Here is a 17,658-nt window from a genome sequence, read left to right as displayed (position 1 = left end):
GTTCTTTCATTCAAATTTTAAGCAATCTTTAGAGACAGGCAAAGAAATTGCTGTAATTCCCACTTTGCAAATGGTCAAGCTGAGAAGCCCACAGGAGGGTTATCCCCAGTGTTGAGAGCTTCGCCTAGGCTCCAAGACCTTGTCCTCACAGTCTCCTCTGATAGAACCCACAAACTGAGGGCTATTGAAGATGCAGTCAGGGAGGTATTTGGGCACACAACCTAATGCAATCTCAAAATGCCAGCTGCTGTTACCTATCACTTACTTCTACTTCGATATTGGCACTGGTGGGCACTGTTGTCAAGACAGACATTTCTCTCAGTCATGCTGGTGACGCTGTAGGATAAACACTGGACCTCTAACCGTAAGGTCAGCAGTTCATACTCACCAACCATTCATTCCACAGGAGAAAGATAAGGCTTTCTGCTCCCGTAATGATGTACAGCCTCAGAAGTCTTTACAAGGTTGCTATGGGTAGGAATCAACTCAATGGTACTTAATACCACCACCAACGGATGTGGGCAGATCTGACTGTCTCTTTTTTGAATCTTACTACAGAAACATAAGGACACGCAGTGGTAGAGAACAATATATCCAAATCAAGGCAACTCAAATCGAAGGACCGAAATATAGTTTGCTTCCCTGCTCATTTTTTAGTCTTCCAAGTAAAACATTTCCTTAAGATGTCACATGCTTGGAAACACCAATAGAATGTGCATGAAAAGTAAGCAAAGTGAAGTCAGGGCAAAGAATATGGGTGTGTGCAAAACTGAAGTCAGTTCCTTGGGTCACCAGCTAAACAAGGTCTCGAGTTCTATCTCAGCATCTCCCAGGAACATCATAATGTCAGCATTCCAAAGGCACCCAGAGCCCCAGAATCAGAGTCTAGGATGCCAGAGAAAGGGTGGAGAGGAATCCCCATGAATCCTGGGGTCTTGTATAAGGGCAAAGGTTAGGAAGCAGGAAGTGGTGAAATTGCGTTCACACTGTTGAGTCTGACCACCATCACGAGAATGGCCCATTTCGCTAGGTGGAAGGCCACCCAAGCAAACAGGAGCATGGTGACATATGACAATGCCAGGTAACTACTCACCTTGCTCCCTCTTCCTTTATGTCACCAGGGACAAGCTCTGGGGACAATCAACCGCTTTGGCCAATCTGTTAGTCAGTAGCTGGATACCATGGGCACAAAACCCATTTAAAAAAAAAAAAAAAAAAAAGGAGGTTCTTGAGTTAGGATGAAGGAGATATGGATAGTTTTCTTTCTGTATTAATTCCCTTTAGTGTTTTATATTAAAAATGATTTTAATAAGGAAAAGTAATGGTTCTTTTGAGATAACATTCATTCACCACCCTTAAAACGACTTTGTGGCTCACAGGTAAATGAGTAATGTAAAGGCCCAATTGGGAGGGAGTAGGGAACCCTGGAGTCGTGGGGTGTTGCTGTAGGATCAGCATTTGACTGCTAACCACAAGGTCAGCAGTTCAAACCCACCTTGGAAACCCTATAGAGGGTCACTATGAGTCAGAACAGATTCCATGGCAGTTAACAACAACATCAAAGGGACACCTGGTGTGGCACTGTAGAATAAGCACTGGACTGCTAATTGTGTTCATTTCAAGGTTGGCAGTTCAAACCCACCAGCTGCTCTTGGAAACCCTATGTAGATAGGCTCACTATGTGTCGGAAGTGACTCAATGGCACATGGCAACGACAACAACCACAACAGGGAATACAACGGCTCTGTAGGATAAGCATTGGGCTGTTAACCACAAGGGCAGGAAAAAGATGAGGCTTTCTGTTCCCACGAAGACTGCCAAGCTCAGAAGTGCTGTCCAGGGGGGCTATGGGTAGGAACCAACTCGAGGGCACTTAACAACAACAGGGAAAGGGGATTCAACATTTATACCTCAGGCCTATTTATATTTTTTTAAATGAAGCTATTGTTTGTCATTGCTGTCTTCATAATCTGGAGGCCCCATTCCTACTAATGATGGGGAAAATTACAATTGCCAATTAAAAGTCACTTATTCTGCTTCTGTTTAAAGCATTTTCTTGTGAATTTGCTCAGCTCAGATGCTGTTTTTCCTCCCCGGGGGTCACCTCTCTCTCCCGTCCTACCCAGGACAGTGTTTGTGTGCAGAGGGAAGCTGCCATCTCCTTGTGGCAGGGTTCCTGGCCTTGTCCCTAAATGTCCCTGGTTGGTGTTGACTTAGGCATGGCTGATCTCGCTGCCCTTCGTGGGCATCCTGCTGGCATCCTTGTGGTCCTTCAAATCTCTGTTGCTTTGTGGCTTCTTACTCCCTTGCCCCAACCACAGGTCTCTGCTAAGACACAGCTGCTCTCAGTACCTTGGTTTCCCTCCTCTGCCCACTGGAGAGACCAGCAGCACTCAGGGCTCGGAAGGACCCAGAGCTGTCTTAGACCCACCTCCCCTGGCCGGTCCACCAGGTCCACACTGTGGTGGGCACAGTAGGAACACAGACATAGGAACAGCCAAGATCACCTGTGGTTTCTGTGAGGAGTTTTAGTGTCTCTTCACCACCTGCCCCAATGTTGCTTAAGCCTGTTGGGGAGGGGCAAGAAGGCTGGGGAAAGAGACAACCCCTTCTCAGATTCCCCCTGTGGCAATGTTTGCTACTTCCTCTTCCTGTTGCACAGAAATTTCCCATAAGTCATTTCCTCTGTCTGCTCATAAGAGACTGGCTCTTTATGTGCTAAAGGAAGCCTCTAGGAATTTAGAAACCCTTGTTCTCTCTCCACCAAGCCTGATTCATGATCTATCGTGACCTTGTTGGGAATTCAAAATACCATGTTGAGATTGTTGTGGTGTGATTGTTATGTGCCATCCAGTCATCCTATTCACAGCGCCTCTGTTTGACTGAGTAGAACTGCCCACAGGGTTTCCTAGGGTGTCATCTGTATGGGTGTTTTCTCCCACAGAGAAAACCAGAGTCTCTGGTGGCTTCAAACCACTGATGTGTTGGGTATCAGCTAAGCACTTAACCTTTGCACCATTGTAACTGCTGTTGTCATGTGCCATCGAGTTGGGTCCAACTCATAGAGGCCCTGTATATGGTTTCAGAGAGCAAATGGTGGGTTTGAAGTGCTGACCTTGTGGTTAGCAGCCCAGTGTTTATCCTACAGCATCACACCAGTACTCCATAATTGCACCACTGGAACTTTACAATGGACTCTTTTCCCTTTACTTCCCACAATTACAATACTAATCTTCTCCAAAAGGGTCCTTGGTGGCACAGCAGTTAAGTGCTGAGCTGGCTGTTTACAGTGACTCTGTATGAGAACTTAGAGGTCTGCTCTCATAAAGATTATAATAAGTGTATAGTAGTCATGGCTGAACTGTCTCTGTTTGCAAACTCTTGGTGTATAGGCAGCTACTCATAGTGACCCTGGATTGGGTTTCTGAGGAACAGCTGGTGGGTTTGAACCACCAACCTTTTGGTTAGCAGTCTGTGCAGTTCTTTAAGATGCCATCAAGTCGGTTCCAACTCCTAGCGACCTTAGGCACAGCAAAAGGCAACACTGCTGGGTTTTGTGTCATCCTCACAACTGCCGCTCTGCTTGAGCCCATTCCTGATGCCACTGTGCCAATCCAACTCGTGGGGGGCCTTCCTCTTCTCACTGACCCTTCACTTTACCTAGCATGAGGTCCTTCTCTAGGGACTGGAGCCTCCTGATACATCCGGAGTATGAGAGACATATGAGAGTCTTGATACCCTGGCTTCTAAGGAGTATTCTGATTGTACTTCTTCCAACACAGACTGGTTTGTTCTTCTGGAGTTCATGGTACTTTTAATATTCTTCTCCAACAGCAGAACTCAAATGCATCAATTCTTCTATGGTCTTTTTTATTTGTTGTCCAACTTTCACGTGCATTTGAGGCTACTGAAAACACCAGTGGCTGGGTCAGGGGCTCGTGAGCATTTTAAAGAGGGTTAGTGCAGAAGATTTGCCTGATTCAATACATCGTTTGATTTCTTGACTGCTGCTTCTGTGAGCATTGGTAGAGGATCCAAGCAAAATGAAATCTTTGACATCCATCTTTTCTCCATTTATCCTGATGTTATTTATTGGTCCAGTGGTGAGGATTTTTGTTTTCTTTACAGTGAAGCACAACCCATACTGAAGGCTGTGATCTTTAATGTTGATTAGTAAGCATTTTAAGTCTTTTTGGCTTTCAGCAAGCAAGGTTGTATTATCTGTATATCACAGGTAGTTAATAAGTCTTCCTCCGATCCTGATGCCATGTTCTTCATCATATAATCCATCTTCTTGGATTATTTGTTCTGCATAGAGATTGAACAAGTATGGTGAAATAATACAACCCTGGTGCACACCTTTCCTAATTTTAAACCATTCAATGCCCCCTTGTTCTTTTCAAACAACTGCCTCTTGATTTATATACTGGTTTCTCATGAGCATAATTAAGTGTTCTGGAATACTCATTCTCTGTTAGTTGTTCATAGCTTGTCTTGATCCACACAATCAAAAACCTTTGTGCAGCCAAAAAACACAGGTAAACATCTTTCTGGTATTCTCTGCTTTCAGCCAAGATCCACCTGGCATCAACAATGCTCTCCCTCATTCCATGTCCTCTTTTGAATCAGGCTTGAACCTCGGGCAGTTCCCTGCCAATGTACATATGCTGTTGCTGTTAAGTACATTGGAGTTGGTTCCGACTCAAAGCAACCCTGTATAGGGTTTCCAAGGAGTACTTGGTGGGTTTAAACCACCCACCTTGTGGTTCACAGTCCAGTGCTGATCCTACAGAGCCACACCAGAAGTCTATGGACTTACCTAATAACTGAATTGTTGCAGGTGTACATACGAGCATTTTTTTCAATAGACAATAATGTGATTGGTTGCTTCCCAAACAAGTAGCCATTGAAAATTCTAAGGAGCACAGCTCTGCTCTGACACTCAAAATTGATTTATGGGCCACTGTTTTTAAGAACTGAGCTGAGGTCTTTCTGTCTCCAAAACATCTTTCTAACAACCTTCCCCTGCACAGCTTTGAGATTCTAGACTTACAATCCAGATATCCGCCTTCCTTTCCAATCAGCTCCCTGGGATAACTTGGAGAGCGAACGCTTTGCTTTGCAGGCAGCTCACCAGCCATCCAAATAATATTTTTCCTAAAAGCACACGCACCCCTTGAGAACACCAAACAGAAGAGATAAGCAGGGCTAAGGATGGGACGGCATGTGCTCGAACGTGGGCAGGCCCCTGGAAAAGCAAACAAGCTGCCGAAAATAATAGGCAAAGAATTGCTGCGGCAGCAATGCTAAGGGACCTCTCTCTGTTCACTGCTTCCCGTGCTGACTGCAGAGAAATCAGTTTTCTGTAGAACCAGCTCCGCTCCCTGGAACACAAAGGACCATGGTAAAGAAGCAGATTGTTCTCTCAGCGTCAGGATCCTCTCTCTCCTTTCTGGGTGTCTCAGCTCATGCAGACCTAGGGTTCCCTGCATCCACACCTCATCTAAAACCAGTTGTGGTCCAGTTGACTCTGGCTCATGGGGACCCCAGATATGTCAGAGTAGAACTGTGCTCCATGAGGTTCTCAATGGCTGTGTGTTCAGAATCAGATCACCAAATCTTTCTTCCAAGAGGACTGTGGGTGGATTTGAACCACCAACCTTTCAGTTAGCAACGAGTACATAAGCCATTTACACTACCCAGGAAGCCTGCATTTCATCTGGTACTTTAATTCCAACACAGGAATCAAGTTTGACCAGACAAGGGGTTGCAAAATAGAAAACCCCTGGTGCTTAATTCCATATGCTAGACAATCCTTGAGATTTACTGCCAGCCCTTGAAATCATTCTAATTCCCCAGGCTCCACTTGCCTCGAGATCCACAGCCTGTTCTCCCCAGTGGGTCTATCATTATTTTTAGAGTTATAACAATATGTTATATGGTTCACCCTGCCAAGAAATTTCTTGGCAAGAGACATCTTCATTTCTATCTAGTGCTTGCTAACAGGTCTCCTCAGTTAATACATTCAGAGTGGATATGGACTTTCCAGTTCCTGTTCCTGCCAAGTCAAGTAGATTGCCAGACCTTTCTTCTGCGGCCCCACTGGGTGAAGTTGAAACACCAACCTTTCAGTTAGCAATTAGTGCATTCATCATTTGCAACACCCGGAGGGGTTGGGGTGGGGACTATAATTCCCTCTGCCTGGAATAGTCATTTCCTTTTCTATTTGAATGGCTTCTTCTTTTCCTTAAGGTCTCAGTTCCAAACGCTTTTGTCCAAAGAGGGCTTCTTGACCACCCAATCTAAGGGTTGTTCTTGACAGCTCTTCTCTTTCTCTGTCTCCTTTGTTGATTTCCTCTCTAGCATCTTTCACAAATAACAATGATTTTGCTGTTGCTTTCAGGTGCCATGCAGTTGCTTCTCAATGAGAATAGAACTGCCCCATAGGGTTTTCTTAGCTGTAATTTTTATGGGTACATATTATCAGGCCTGTCTCCCTTCGAGCATCTGGGTGGGTTTGAACCGCTGACCTTCCATTGCAGTTCCACTGTAGTACTTACATTATTTATTTCCTGACTGGCTACTTACCACTGTACCTCCAGCACTTAGCAAAGATTACAGGACATCATAATCCATTCAACAGGTTGCCGTTGAGTCTGTATTGTCTCATGGAGACCTCGTGTGTTGCAGAGTACAACTGCTCCATAGATTTCTCTTGGCTGAAATCTTTACAGAAGGAAATTGCCAGGTCTTTCTTCCATGGTGTATTTGGATGGCTTTAAACCTCTAATCTTCAGGTTGGTAGCTGCGGGTAACCCATTTGCACCTCCCAGGCACAAAAGACAGCGTTGAGTGAATCAAGATACCATCCTAGAGCCCCCAAATGGCATCCTTCAGAGTCAAAGTGAAGAATTAGCTCTCACTGCTTGTGTGTGAAAGAAAACAGTCAGATAAACTTGTATAAATAAGCTTTCATGACGACAAAAGATATTTCCCAACAGGAACAAGATGCAAAGATAATAAACACATTTGATTGGAAACAGATGGTCATCGGGTCAGTTCTCCACTGGTTTCTTGACTTGGGGCCCTTGAAATTTTATTTCCTTCCCTCTGACATTTAATGAATATAATTTTTTAAGTGCTAGAATTTTCTCGACTTAATTGATTCCTGTGGGTTCATGATCATCTGCTTCTCTTACTCTGGTAGATGGTAAGGCTTTGTACACAAGAACCCCAAAGTGATCAGGGCTCTTTAAAATCCTGAAACTGGCTACAGTCGGAAAGTATTGAGTGTCAATTTCCTTCATGCACTGAAATAAACCTTAAGGCTGCCCGTTCAAATGTCACAGGTTGTTCAAAAGGTTGGGAGAATCTAGTGAGCAGATACAGAGCAGATGTTCCTGTTAGCTGAAGAATTTTGTTTTCCTAAGAACAGCCCTGTTACTCACCACTGTGCCGCACATAAACTGCCTCAGTGTGGTCTTGCAAGAGGAAAGAATGGAAGTGGGTAGAGACTTCAGAAACCACAGCTTCAAAAGCCATCAAGTTGAGACTCATAAAAGAAAAGGAATGCAGTCTCCTCTTTATTTGGATGGCAAGAAGGAAGAACAAGTCAGGTTTCTGGTCAGCATTAGCATGGCTGGTTCAATGGCGGATGTTGGCACTAGGATGCTGAATGACTCTCTTCTCTCTTAATCCCCAACCATTCTAATCACCACCTCTGGGGTGCTGGCTTTCAGATTACATGGTTTTGACTTTCAAGGGGAAAAAAACAACAAAACAGAGATGCTACCACTTGGTATTTCTGTAGATGGGTGCACCACAGAGCAAAATCATGTCCTGCTTTCTGAGTCCTCACTCTGGTCCAACTGCCAGGACCACTTCCAGAGGACGTTCTCGTGGGTGGGTACGGAAGCATACCCTTTCCTTGCTGCTCCCAGGTCATCATTGTGGATCTGGGATATATTCTAAATGACCCCACTCTCCCTCATAGGTATTATTTTGAATTGACTATCACCCCTCTTACCCCACTGACTTTATCTCAACCTAATAATTTGCCATCCATACAAAAAATGTGGATTGGTTATGTATTTTTTGCCAGGTGCTGGGAACACATGGATAAGCAAATAGACAGACTGTTTGTGGTCTCCAGGTTGACTTAGAATTGAAGACAGGCATGAAAACTGACCAGTACAACCCAGTTATTGTTGGGTACCATCAAGTCAACTCTAACTCACAGAGAACACACGTGGCAGAGTAGAATTGCTCCATTAGAATGGCTGTCATCTTTCTCCATGGAACCACTGAGTGGATTTGAACCGATGATGATTATGTGCTTAAGTCCAATGCTTAACTGTTAGTGCCCACCAGCGCTCTAAAACACAATTGGTTATTCCAGATATGGAGATATTCACAAGGTACCTGAAACCAGAAAGAAGGCGGGACTAAGCCTGGAGTGGGAATGAGAGGGTTTCAACAACACCCTAAAGGAAGTGGCAAGGAGGAGTCCTCTAGGAGGGTAGGAGTTCCGGGGAAGGACTGCTGAGAGTAATTCAATAAATAAACATGTGAAATGGGACAAAAAAAGAAATACCCAGACTGACTTACAAAACATGAACTGTTATTGCTTTTAAGTGCCATCAAAACGTTCCGCGTGAACTTTTTCAGAACAATGCAGACATGTACGTTAAGTCGGAACAGTTAGGTGTGGTTCATATCTATTGTGAGTGAGCCAAATGTTTGTCTTGGTGTATAATGTTAGAGTACCTTTCTAGGCATGAAAACACTAAAGAAACACTTTCAGATACACTAAAACATTGTTAACACTCCGATTAGTTAAAGTTAAGTGCCCTCGAATCAGTTCCAACCCATAGTGACCCTGTATAAAGTTGCCAAGGAACAACTGGTGGGTTTGAACTACCAACCTCGTGGTTTGCAGTCCAATGCTGATCCTAGGAAAAAGGTGAAATGCTAGCTCTTCAATGGCTTCTTCATCAGGCGCTTCCTCAAGAACCGTTTCCCTCCTATTCATATATATTTGTAGTTCCATTAAAAATTTAATTTACATAAAAATAAATGCAGACAGTCCCTGGGTTGTAAATGTCTGACTTACATACAACTTGGGGTTATGAATCAAGCCCTGTAAAGGCTATTATATTTAAATGCTGAGATGCATACAATAGCTCATATTAATAAACTGGTTCTACTTTGTATTAAAACATCGTGGCTATTACTGCTGTATTGGTGTGTTTGAAGTCCTGGTGTGGCACTGCAGGATAATGTACTGGACTGCAAGGTCAGTTTGAACCTCAAAGTCAGCAGTTCAAATCACCAGCCCCTCCTCAGAAGCTTTATACAGGGTCTCTGTGGGTCGGAACCTACTCGACGGCACTTAACTTTAATTGGAGTGTTAATGATGTTTTAGTGTATCTGAAAGTGTTTCTTTGGTGTTTTTATGCCCAGAAAGTTACTCTATACACTGTGTTGTTGTTGTTGTTATGTGCCGTGGAGTCTGTTCCGACTCATAGATAGCATCCCTGTACAGGGTTTCCGAGGCTGTAAATCTTTATGGGAGCAGAAAGCCTCATCTTTCTCCCGTGTAATTTTTGAACTTCTGACCTTGCGTTCGCAGCCTGATTTGTAATCACTATGCTACCAGAACTCCCTACACCAAGACAAACATTTGGCTCACTCACAATAGATATGAACCATACCCAACTGTTCGGACTTACAAATTCAACTAATTGTTCTGACGTACAAATTCAACTAAAAGATGGTCTTTGGAACAGAACTCATCCTGTACGTCTGAATCATTCAGGAAATGCTCATGTGGACCATCAAATTGTCTTCATTCCAGATTAAACCATGTTTTATGAGCTTGGGGAATTCCATGCCAGGCCACTCCTTGGGAGCTGTTGACTCACTTCAAACACCACTCTTGATGGCAGGCTTCTTTTGTGTTTAGAGCTCCCTGTGAGAGGAAGAAGGAGAACTGGAGAAGAGAGGATTTGCCTGAAGACCAGCATTCGTCTTTAGGACAAGAGCTGCAGAAGGGAGAAGGTGCCCAGGGTGTTCAAGACAGAAACAAGGAGACAGCAGAAGACAAGATTACCGAGAAAGACTCTCCATTCAGCAAATCAGAACCACACAAAGGTTCAAAGGGTAAGGCCACCTGGAACTACCAATCCAGGCCCAAAGCACTTATGGGTTTTATGAAATGGGACATGGAGCAGTTGAGCTTCTAGGTTAGGCACCAAGCTGGTGTCATAGGACAAGACAAACATGGACAAATATTAAGGTTGTAGCAGCAGGTCTTCAGGGTGTCACTATTCATGATGGAGCTTCTGGTTGAAAACCCTAGTTTTGATACTTGGGTATTAGCTGGGGTTAGATCCAAGAGGATTGCTTCTAACGAAACAAAAAACCATACATGCTGATGGGCTCACTAGCCACATATTTCATCCAGGGTCCTGATGAATGCACTTCATCTTCCCAACAGGAGAACTGGATGGCTGGAAGAAAGTAAAAACAACCTTTGCTGCAGGATGGCTTCGTTCTGGCCAAGGGTCCACTCGCCTTACTCCATTCTTTGCCTTTGCTTCTATAGAACAGGGATTTTTCCTGTTGGGCCCAGCTTCCATACCAGAGTCCCAGACACATCTCGTTAAGTCAGGGAAGAGCCACTAACCAATGAAGAACCATATCACTTAGTGCCAGTGGTTAAAAAAAAGAAAGGAACATGTAAGCCATTTGCCGAGGATTCTATTCCAACTCATAACAGAGTAGGACTGGATTCCACAGAGTTTTAATGGCTTTGATCTTTCAGAAGTAGTTGACCTTTCTTCTGAGAGGCCTCTGGGTGGATTCAAACCACCAACCTTTCAGTGAGTTGCCAAGCATTTAGCCATTAGCACCACACAGGAGCTCCAGTGCTAATAATAAATGTCTTCAGAGAAAGATGGCAGCCATTGGGTTGAGTAGCAACTGAGCTGGCTCTGGAAGTTGTCCACATCCTTCCCTCTCTCTTCTTATAATTGCTTTCCCTCCTCTCTTTACCCCTTTTTTCATGCTTTATCCTATTATCCACAGGAGCTGTGCATCTTTGCCTATAGTTCTCAAAACTCTCCTTTGCCAACCCTGATTAAACATTTGAAGGAGGGTCTACAGTCTCTGTTAAGAGATCATGGAGGCAAGTCATCAAGTCACTTCCTGTAGCTAAGCAACTCATACTCCTGCAAATAGGCCTACATGATTTTGCTGCAAAGTAGGCCTCATTAATTGAAAGGGAGGGGATATTTTTTTAAGATGAAAAGTTATTATTAAGCCTCATTTACTAATGGAATAATGCAAGCCTTCCTGATCATTAACAGAACTCTCTCTGACTCCAAGTGCTAAATCAATTGCAGTTGCCAGAAGGGAATACACAAAATTTCCAAATTACCTGGAGCCCTATTTACACAGAACCAGAAAGGCTCTTAGTTCTGCAAACACTGTTCACTTTTTAGAAAAATCTCCATTTTGATTCCCTAAAAGTCTTGTTGATTTTAGTCACATTCAAGCCCATAAAAGCGATAAAGATGTGGACCAGAGCAGAGCAAGCTTGGAAGATGGAATTTTGCCAAATCCCCTGCCACTCCCCAGGAATGAAACTAGTAATAAAGAACTGAAGGGTCAGAAAAGAGAAGAAATGCTGGATGTTAGGACAAAAGTCTTGTCCTTGGAGAAAGCAGTGCAAAATCTCCACTGGAGATGGTTCAAAGTGAAATGGAGACTCAAGGCCATTGGAGAAACTTTAGGTCTACTCCTGTCTCCCAGTGAGGACACTTCCTGGAATGTACGCAGGACCCCGGCACCTTCCCAAACACTGCACACAGCCCACCCGCCATATTGATTTTCCTCCATTCTTCCTACCTCTCCAGTTGATATTTCCCTCTCCAGTTTTATTTATTGATCAAAGTCTCATTTGCTTTTCTTTCTTGGTTTCAAGCAGCACCCATTTATGGTCTATGAAGTGACGAGAACTTAGAGGAATCTCCTTGTATATATTACTATGTTACTTACTACCAAGTCAGTTTATGCGAGTAGAACTGGTGACTAGGGTTTTTAAAGATGTGACTTTTAGGAAACAGATCACCATGGCCAACATCTGAGGCATCTTTGGGTGGGTTTGAACTGCCTACTTTATGGTTAGTGATTAACCATCTGTAATACCCAGGGGCTCTATTCAGGAAGTGCATAGGATACAAAAATGGATTCTTTCTTCCATTCAACAAACATTTTTCCATTCAGCAAATATTTGTTGAATACCTATGATGTGCCAGGTAGTGTCTAGGTGCTAAAAATACATCTCAGGATAGGAACAATAAATAATAATGGTCCCATTCCATTTTCCAACTTTCTTCCGGCATACAGAACAAACTAAGAGAGGACAAAGTTGAGCTATACTCTCATCCACTTATGGTTTAGCATCATCATCATCAGTACCAGCAGTTGCTGTGAAGCCAACTCTAGCTCACAGAGGCCCCGTGTGTGTTCGAGAAGAACTGTGCTCTATAGGTTTTCAGTAGGGTGGACTCAAACTGCCAACTTTCTGGTGAACAGGTCAATGTGTTAACCATTTGCATCAGCTAGGGACACTCAAGGTCCAATCTGGCCCAAAGAAATCATCTCATGAGAAGGTTAGTGCTTTGGGAATGTTTATCCAGGAAGCCTGCAGCCCAGAAGCCAAAGCCTGCTGCAGTGTGACACCATCTGCTTCTTATATTCCTCATACTCGAAAGCCATTAAGATTTTCTTCCATTTGGAGGTTGGCCCAGGATCCATCAGTGTTTCATTCTGCTCTGCATAAGGTCGCTATGAGTCGGTACCAACTCGATGGCACCTAACAACAACAATCCACTTCTGACCCTGGAAGTTTCAGAAATTACAAAGCAGTTTTGCAACAGAAGTTTTCAACAGCGTCAGACAGTCTTACATAGCCTCCAGTTTGCTTTTGCTATGTCTTGCAAGCCTGACACATTACAGAGAAGCAGTGGCCGGCTGGAGCTGGATAGCTTAGGCAGAGCAGAGAAATTAAGGAATGTTTAGACTTCAGCAGACTTTCTTGGAGATGTGGGGTTTCCCAGTCATTTTTGGAATCTGAAGAATCTGAAGCCATTCCCTCCCATCCCCCCTTGTCATCAGATAGCCATGTGTTGCAAGAAATCTGAATATCAGCCTTCACTCGTCACCTGTCTTGGCCTGCGGATATCTGGGGAGATTTGGGAGACTGCAGATGAAAGGGACAGCTGGCTGAAATTTATCCAGAGTCAGGAGAGCACATTTCTCAGGCCAATATTGACTAACTGTGCACTCTATCCAAACACGCTCACCAAGGCAAGACGGTCTGGTAGAGCTTGACTTCGTTTCTTTGATTTTTCTTTGTTGTTGTTTGCTAAAAAAAAAGAGATGATTGAAAAAGTCAGAAGGGAGAGTAGATAAGGAAGAGGCTCAGAGAGAATGAAAGGCCCACGGCGTCCTTGGTGTGTGCTTTTGTGCACCTCGCCCCAGTTCTCTGTGGCTTGGATTGCCCTTGAGCAAACGGGAGCACCTCAGCTGCAGAGCATCAAAGAGTCACAGAACTGGATGCCCATGGACGACTAAGAGCTTGGCTTCTTACAACGTTGCCCTGGACAACATTGTGTTGTGACCCATAGGGTTTTCACCAGCTAATTTCCAGAAGTAGATCGCCTGGCATTTTTTCCTAATCTGTTTTAGCCTGGAAGCTCTGCTGAGATCTGTTCACCATGGGGGACCCTGTTGGTATTTGAAATCCCAGCAGCATAGCTTTCAGTATCATAGCAACATGTAATCCACCGCAGTACCAATAGGACAGACTGACAGACGGATGGTGAAGCTTGGCAAGTAGTAGGTACTAAAAACTATTTAGCTAGTCAATTAATTAATTGAATGAAGAAACCAGCATGTGACTACAGGCTGGAGCCCCTTATACAACATCCCAGCATGTGGAGGTCCAATATTTATAATAAATAAGCTCTGGTAGGGTAGTGGTTATGAATCGGGCTGCGAACCTTAAGGTCAGTGGTTCGAAACTACCAGCGGCTCCGCGGGAGAAAGATGAGGCTTTCTACTCCTGTAAAGATTTACATCCTCAGAAACCCTGTACAGGGTCGCTATGGGTCGGAACCAACTCGACGGCACTTAACAACAACAACAACCACTAACAATAAGACCATCTACAGAGACGGGTCACTGTCATCAGCAGCTAGCATTCTATGAGTTAATGTGCCAGACTGCAAAGCCGTTTGAACTACAAGCTCGGTGGTTCAAGCTCACCAGTTGCTCCTTGGAAACCCAATGCAGGGTCGCTATGGGTCAGAACCGACTCATCGGCACTTAACAATAACAACAACAATTCTATGTATTGGCCAAAATCCAAATCTGCCCCCTGGAAGCTGCTGCTTTGGGTTCCAGTCTCCCTTCCCCCGCCCACCCAGGACTATACAAAATTCACTCAATCCCTCTTGTATATGGCCAACACCAGTTGCCACCACAGACTCTGCTCTGACTCATGGCCACCCCATGCACACCCCAGTAGACAGTGTCCCATAGATTTTTCGATAGCTGGTTTATCAGTAGTACATTGTTAGGTTTTTCTTCTAAGATATCTCTGGGTGGATTTGAACCTCCAACCGTTTGGTCAGCAGCAAAGCACAATAACGATTTGCCCCACCCAGAGACTCCCTTTGTACATGGCAGTCCAACAGATATTAGCAAAGAACTGTCCTATAGTGACGCTATAAGGAGCTCTGGTAGCATAGTGGTTATGAATCAGGCTTCGAGCCGCAAGGTCAGCAGTTCGAAACTATCAGCTGTTCCTCGGGAGAAAGATGAGGCTTTCTGCTCCCATAAAGATTTACAGCCTCGGAAACCCTGTACAGGGTCGCTATGAGTCGGAACAGACTCCACGGCACATAACAACAACAACAACAACATAGTGACGCTATAGGACAGAGAACTATCCACATGGGATTTCCAAGATGGCAGCAGATGGCCAGGATGTATCTCCCATGGAGTAACTGGTGGTGGGATCATATTATCAGCCTTCTTGTTACTCAACTAGAATATGCCTTTCTTGTTCCCCTTCACCCTCTGGTCTTTCTGTCAGAATGTGGATGCAATAACATTCCAAGGTGTCTCTTCTCCACTAGCAAATGTTCACTTCTCACTGGACGAAATTATGTCCCATGGAATTCAGTTGCCAAATGATAAAATATTTTGATCCAGGGCCTATTGCTTCATCAGTCAGGATCCTCCCACTAAGTAAGAAGTGGAGAATGGATATGAGATGGGGCCACGCAAGTGAAGGGGAAGAACGTTGCATTCATTATCAAAAAGCACATTTCAAGATCTGTCTTGAAGTACAACACTGTCTGTGATAACATAGCATCAGAAGTGGAGGGAGGCTCATTAACAATCTGTGATATGCAGATGACACAAGCATGCTTGATAAAAGCAAAGAGAACTTAAATACTTACTGATGAAGATCAAAAGCCACAGCCTTCCATATGGATTGCACCTCAATGTAAAGAAAACAAAACTCCTCACAACTGGACCATTAAATAGCATTATGATACATGGAGAAAACATTGAAGTTGTTGAAGACTTTATTTTGCTCATATCAACCATCAACACTCATGGAAGCAGCAGTCAAGAAATTAAACGATATATTGCATTAGGCAAATCTGCTGCACAAGACCTCTTCAAAGTGTTCAAGAGCAAAAATGTCAGTTTGAGGACTAAGGTGCATCGGAAACAAGCTATGATCTTTTCAATAACTTCATATGCATGTGAAAGTTAGACAGTGAATAAGGAAGACTATAGAAGAATGGATGCGTTTGAGTTACAGTGTTGAAAGAAAATATTAAAAAGTACCACAGACTTGTCAAAAGAACAAACAGATCTGTGTTGGAAGAATTACAGCAAGAAAGCTTCTTGGAAGCCAGGATGGCCAGACTTTGTCTCTCATACTTCAGACATATTGTGAGGAGGGACCAGTCTCTGGGGAAGGACATCATGCATGGTAAAGTGGAGGGTCAGCAAAAAAGAGGAAGACCCCCAATAAGATGGATTGACACAGTGGAAGCAGCAATGGGCTCAAGTGTAGCAATGATGGTGAGATTGGTGCAGGAGTGGACAGTGTTCCGCTCTGTTGTGCATGGGATCACTATGAGTTGGTACCCACTCAATGGCACCTAACAACAACAACAACTCAAGAACAGACAACACAAGCTGGGTTGGGTGACTTGCCCAGGCCACACTGCGGGATCTGTCTGCCTCCTGATTCCCAGTCACCTCATTGACAGTTGCAGAGTTCACATACACCTCTTGGCTTATAAAGCATCTATGACCTGCTACCACATGGGGTATCTCTGGCCTCTGCTTTGAGACAGTGGAGGGATGATGACCAGCTCGATGCAAACCCACTTAGATTGCACAACTAGGACACACTCATCCCCTCAAGAAGACTGGCCTTGATCTTCCAGCACGTCCACCTGCCCACAGAGAGCACTGTGGCCCTAGGTAATCAGATCCCCCTCAGTTGATTATCCTTCCTCACTCATTATTTTGACAAAATGGGAAAACTGTATTACAATACAGTTGCTATGAGTTGGTACCAACTTGACGATAGCTAACAACAGCAACAACACAGGTGGTTAGCTTTAACAAACAGAAAGCTAGTCTCTCAGTTTAGGAAGCTAGGCGTCCAAATTCAGAATGCTAGCTCTAGGGAAAGGTTTTCTCTCATTATTGGCTCTGGGGAAGGGCCTTACCTCCTTTGCTATTATTGTTAAGTGCTGTGGAGTCAGTTCCAACTCATAGCAACCCTGTATATGGTTTCCAAGGCCATAAGTCTTTGCAGGAACAGAAAGCCTTATCTCTCTCCTCAGGAGAGGCTGTTGGGCTCAAACTGCCAACCTTGTGGTTTACAGTCTATTCCTTATCTCCTTTGAACATCTATAATAAGACCAGTGTTCCTTGGCATGTTCTTCGTGGCATAAATTTTCTTCTGGAGCTAGAAGCTTCAGTACAAGGACTTCAGGTCGGAAGATGATGCAGCGTCTCCTGTTTTTTCTTTCTTAGTAGCAGAAGATTCCTCCTTCTCTGCTCTCTTCTCTCTCCTTTGATCTCTTGTAAGATAAGAGATACTGCAGGCCACACCTCCGGGGAACATCCTTCCAATTGATTGGTGGCTCATAGAAGATCTCATCACAGGAGTGGTTACATAGATTAGATTAGATCATGGGGGATGGCTACGTCTTAACTACTAAACCAGTGAGAATTCTGGCCCAGTCATATTGACACAGAATCACTCAGTCAAGTTCACACAAAACTTTAACTATCACAGTAACCTTATGGATCATAGAATGAAGCAATGGTCGATCCTATGCCAGCCTCACAATTGTTACTGTTATGTCCAGCCACTGTGTCAGTACATTTTGTTGAGGGTCTTCCTCTTTTTTTGCTGGCACTACTTTACTAGTAGAAGAATTGATGCCTTTGAGTTGTGGTGTTGGGGGAGAATACTGAAAGTGCCATGGACTGCCAAAAGAACCAATAGATCTGTTTTGGAAGAAGTGCAGCCAGAGTGCTCCTTGG

General features: G+C 44.1%; 1 protein-coding gene across 1 annotated transcript in view; it reads left to right on the top strand.

Annotated features, from left to right (window-relative positions):
• The first annotated feature begins 1,013 nt into the window (after positions 1 to 1,013).
• Positions 1,014 to 17,658, top strand: part of LOC102835109 — a 42,679-nt gene continuing 26,034 nt past the window's right edge. Inside the window, exons 1-2 of the mRNA XM_006833737.1 lie at positions 1,014 to 1,081; positions 9,965 to 10,161. Coding sequence (XP_006833800.1) covers positions 1,014 to 1,081; positions 9,965 to 10,161 — 265 coding nt within the window. The remainder of the gene's footprint in view (positions 1,082 to 9,964; positions 10,162 to 17,658) is intronic.

This window comes from Chrysochloris asiatica, unplaced genomic scaffold (genome assembly GCF_000296735.1).
Source record: "Chrysochloris asiatica unplaced genomic scaffold, ChrAsi1.0 scaffold00007, whole genome shotgun sequence".
Taxonomy (NCBI): domain Eukaryota; kingdom Metazoa; phylum Chordata; class Mammalia; order Afrosoricida; family Chrysochloridae; genus Chrysochloris; species Chrysochloris asiatica.
Note: the sequence above shows the minus strand (reverse complement) of the source record. Positions and strands in the feature narration are given on the sequence as shown.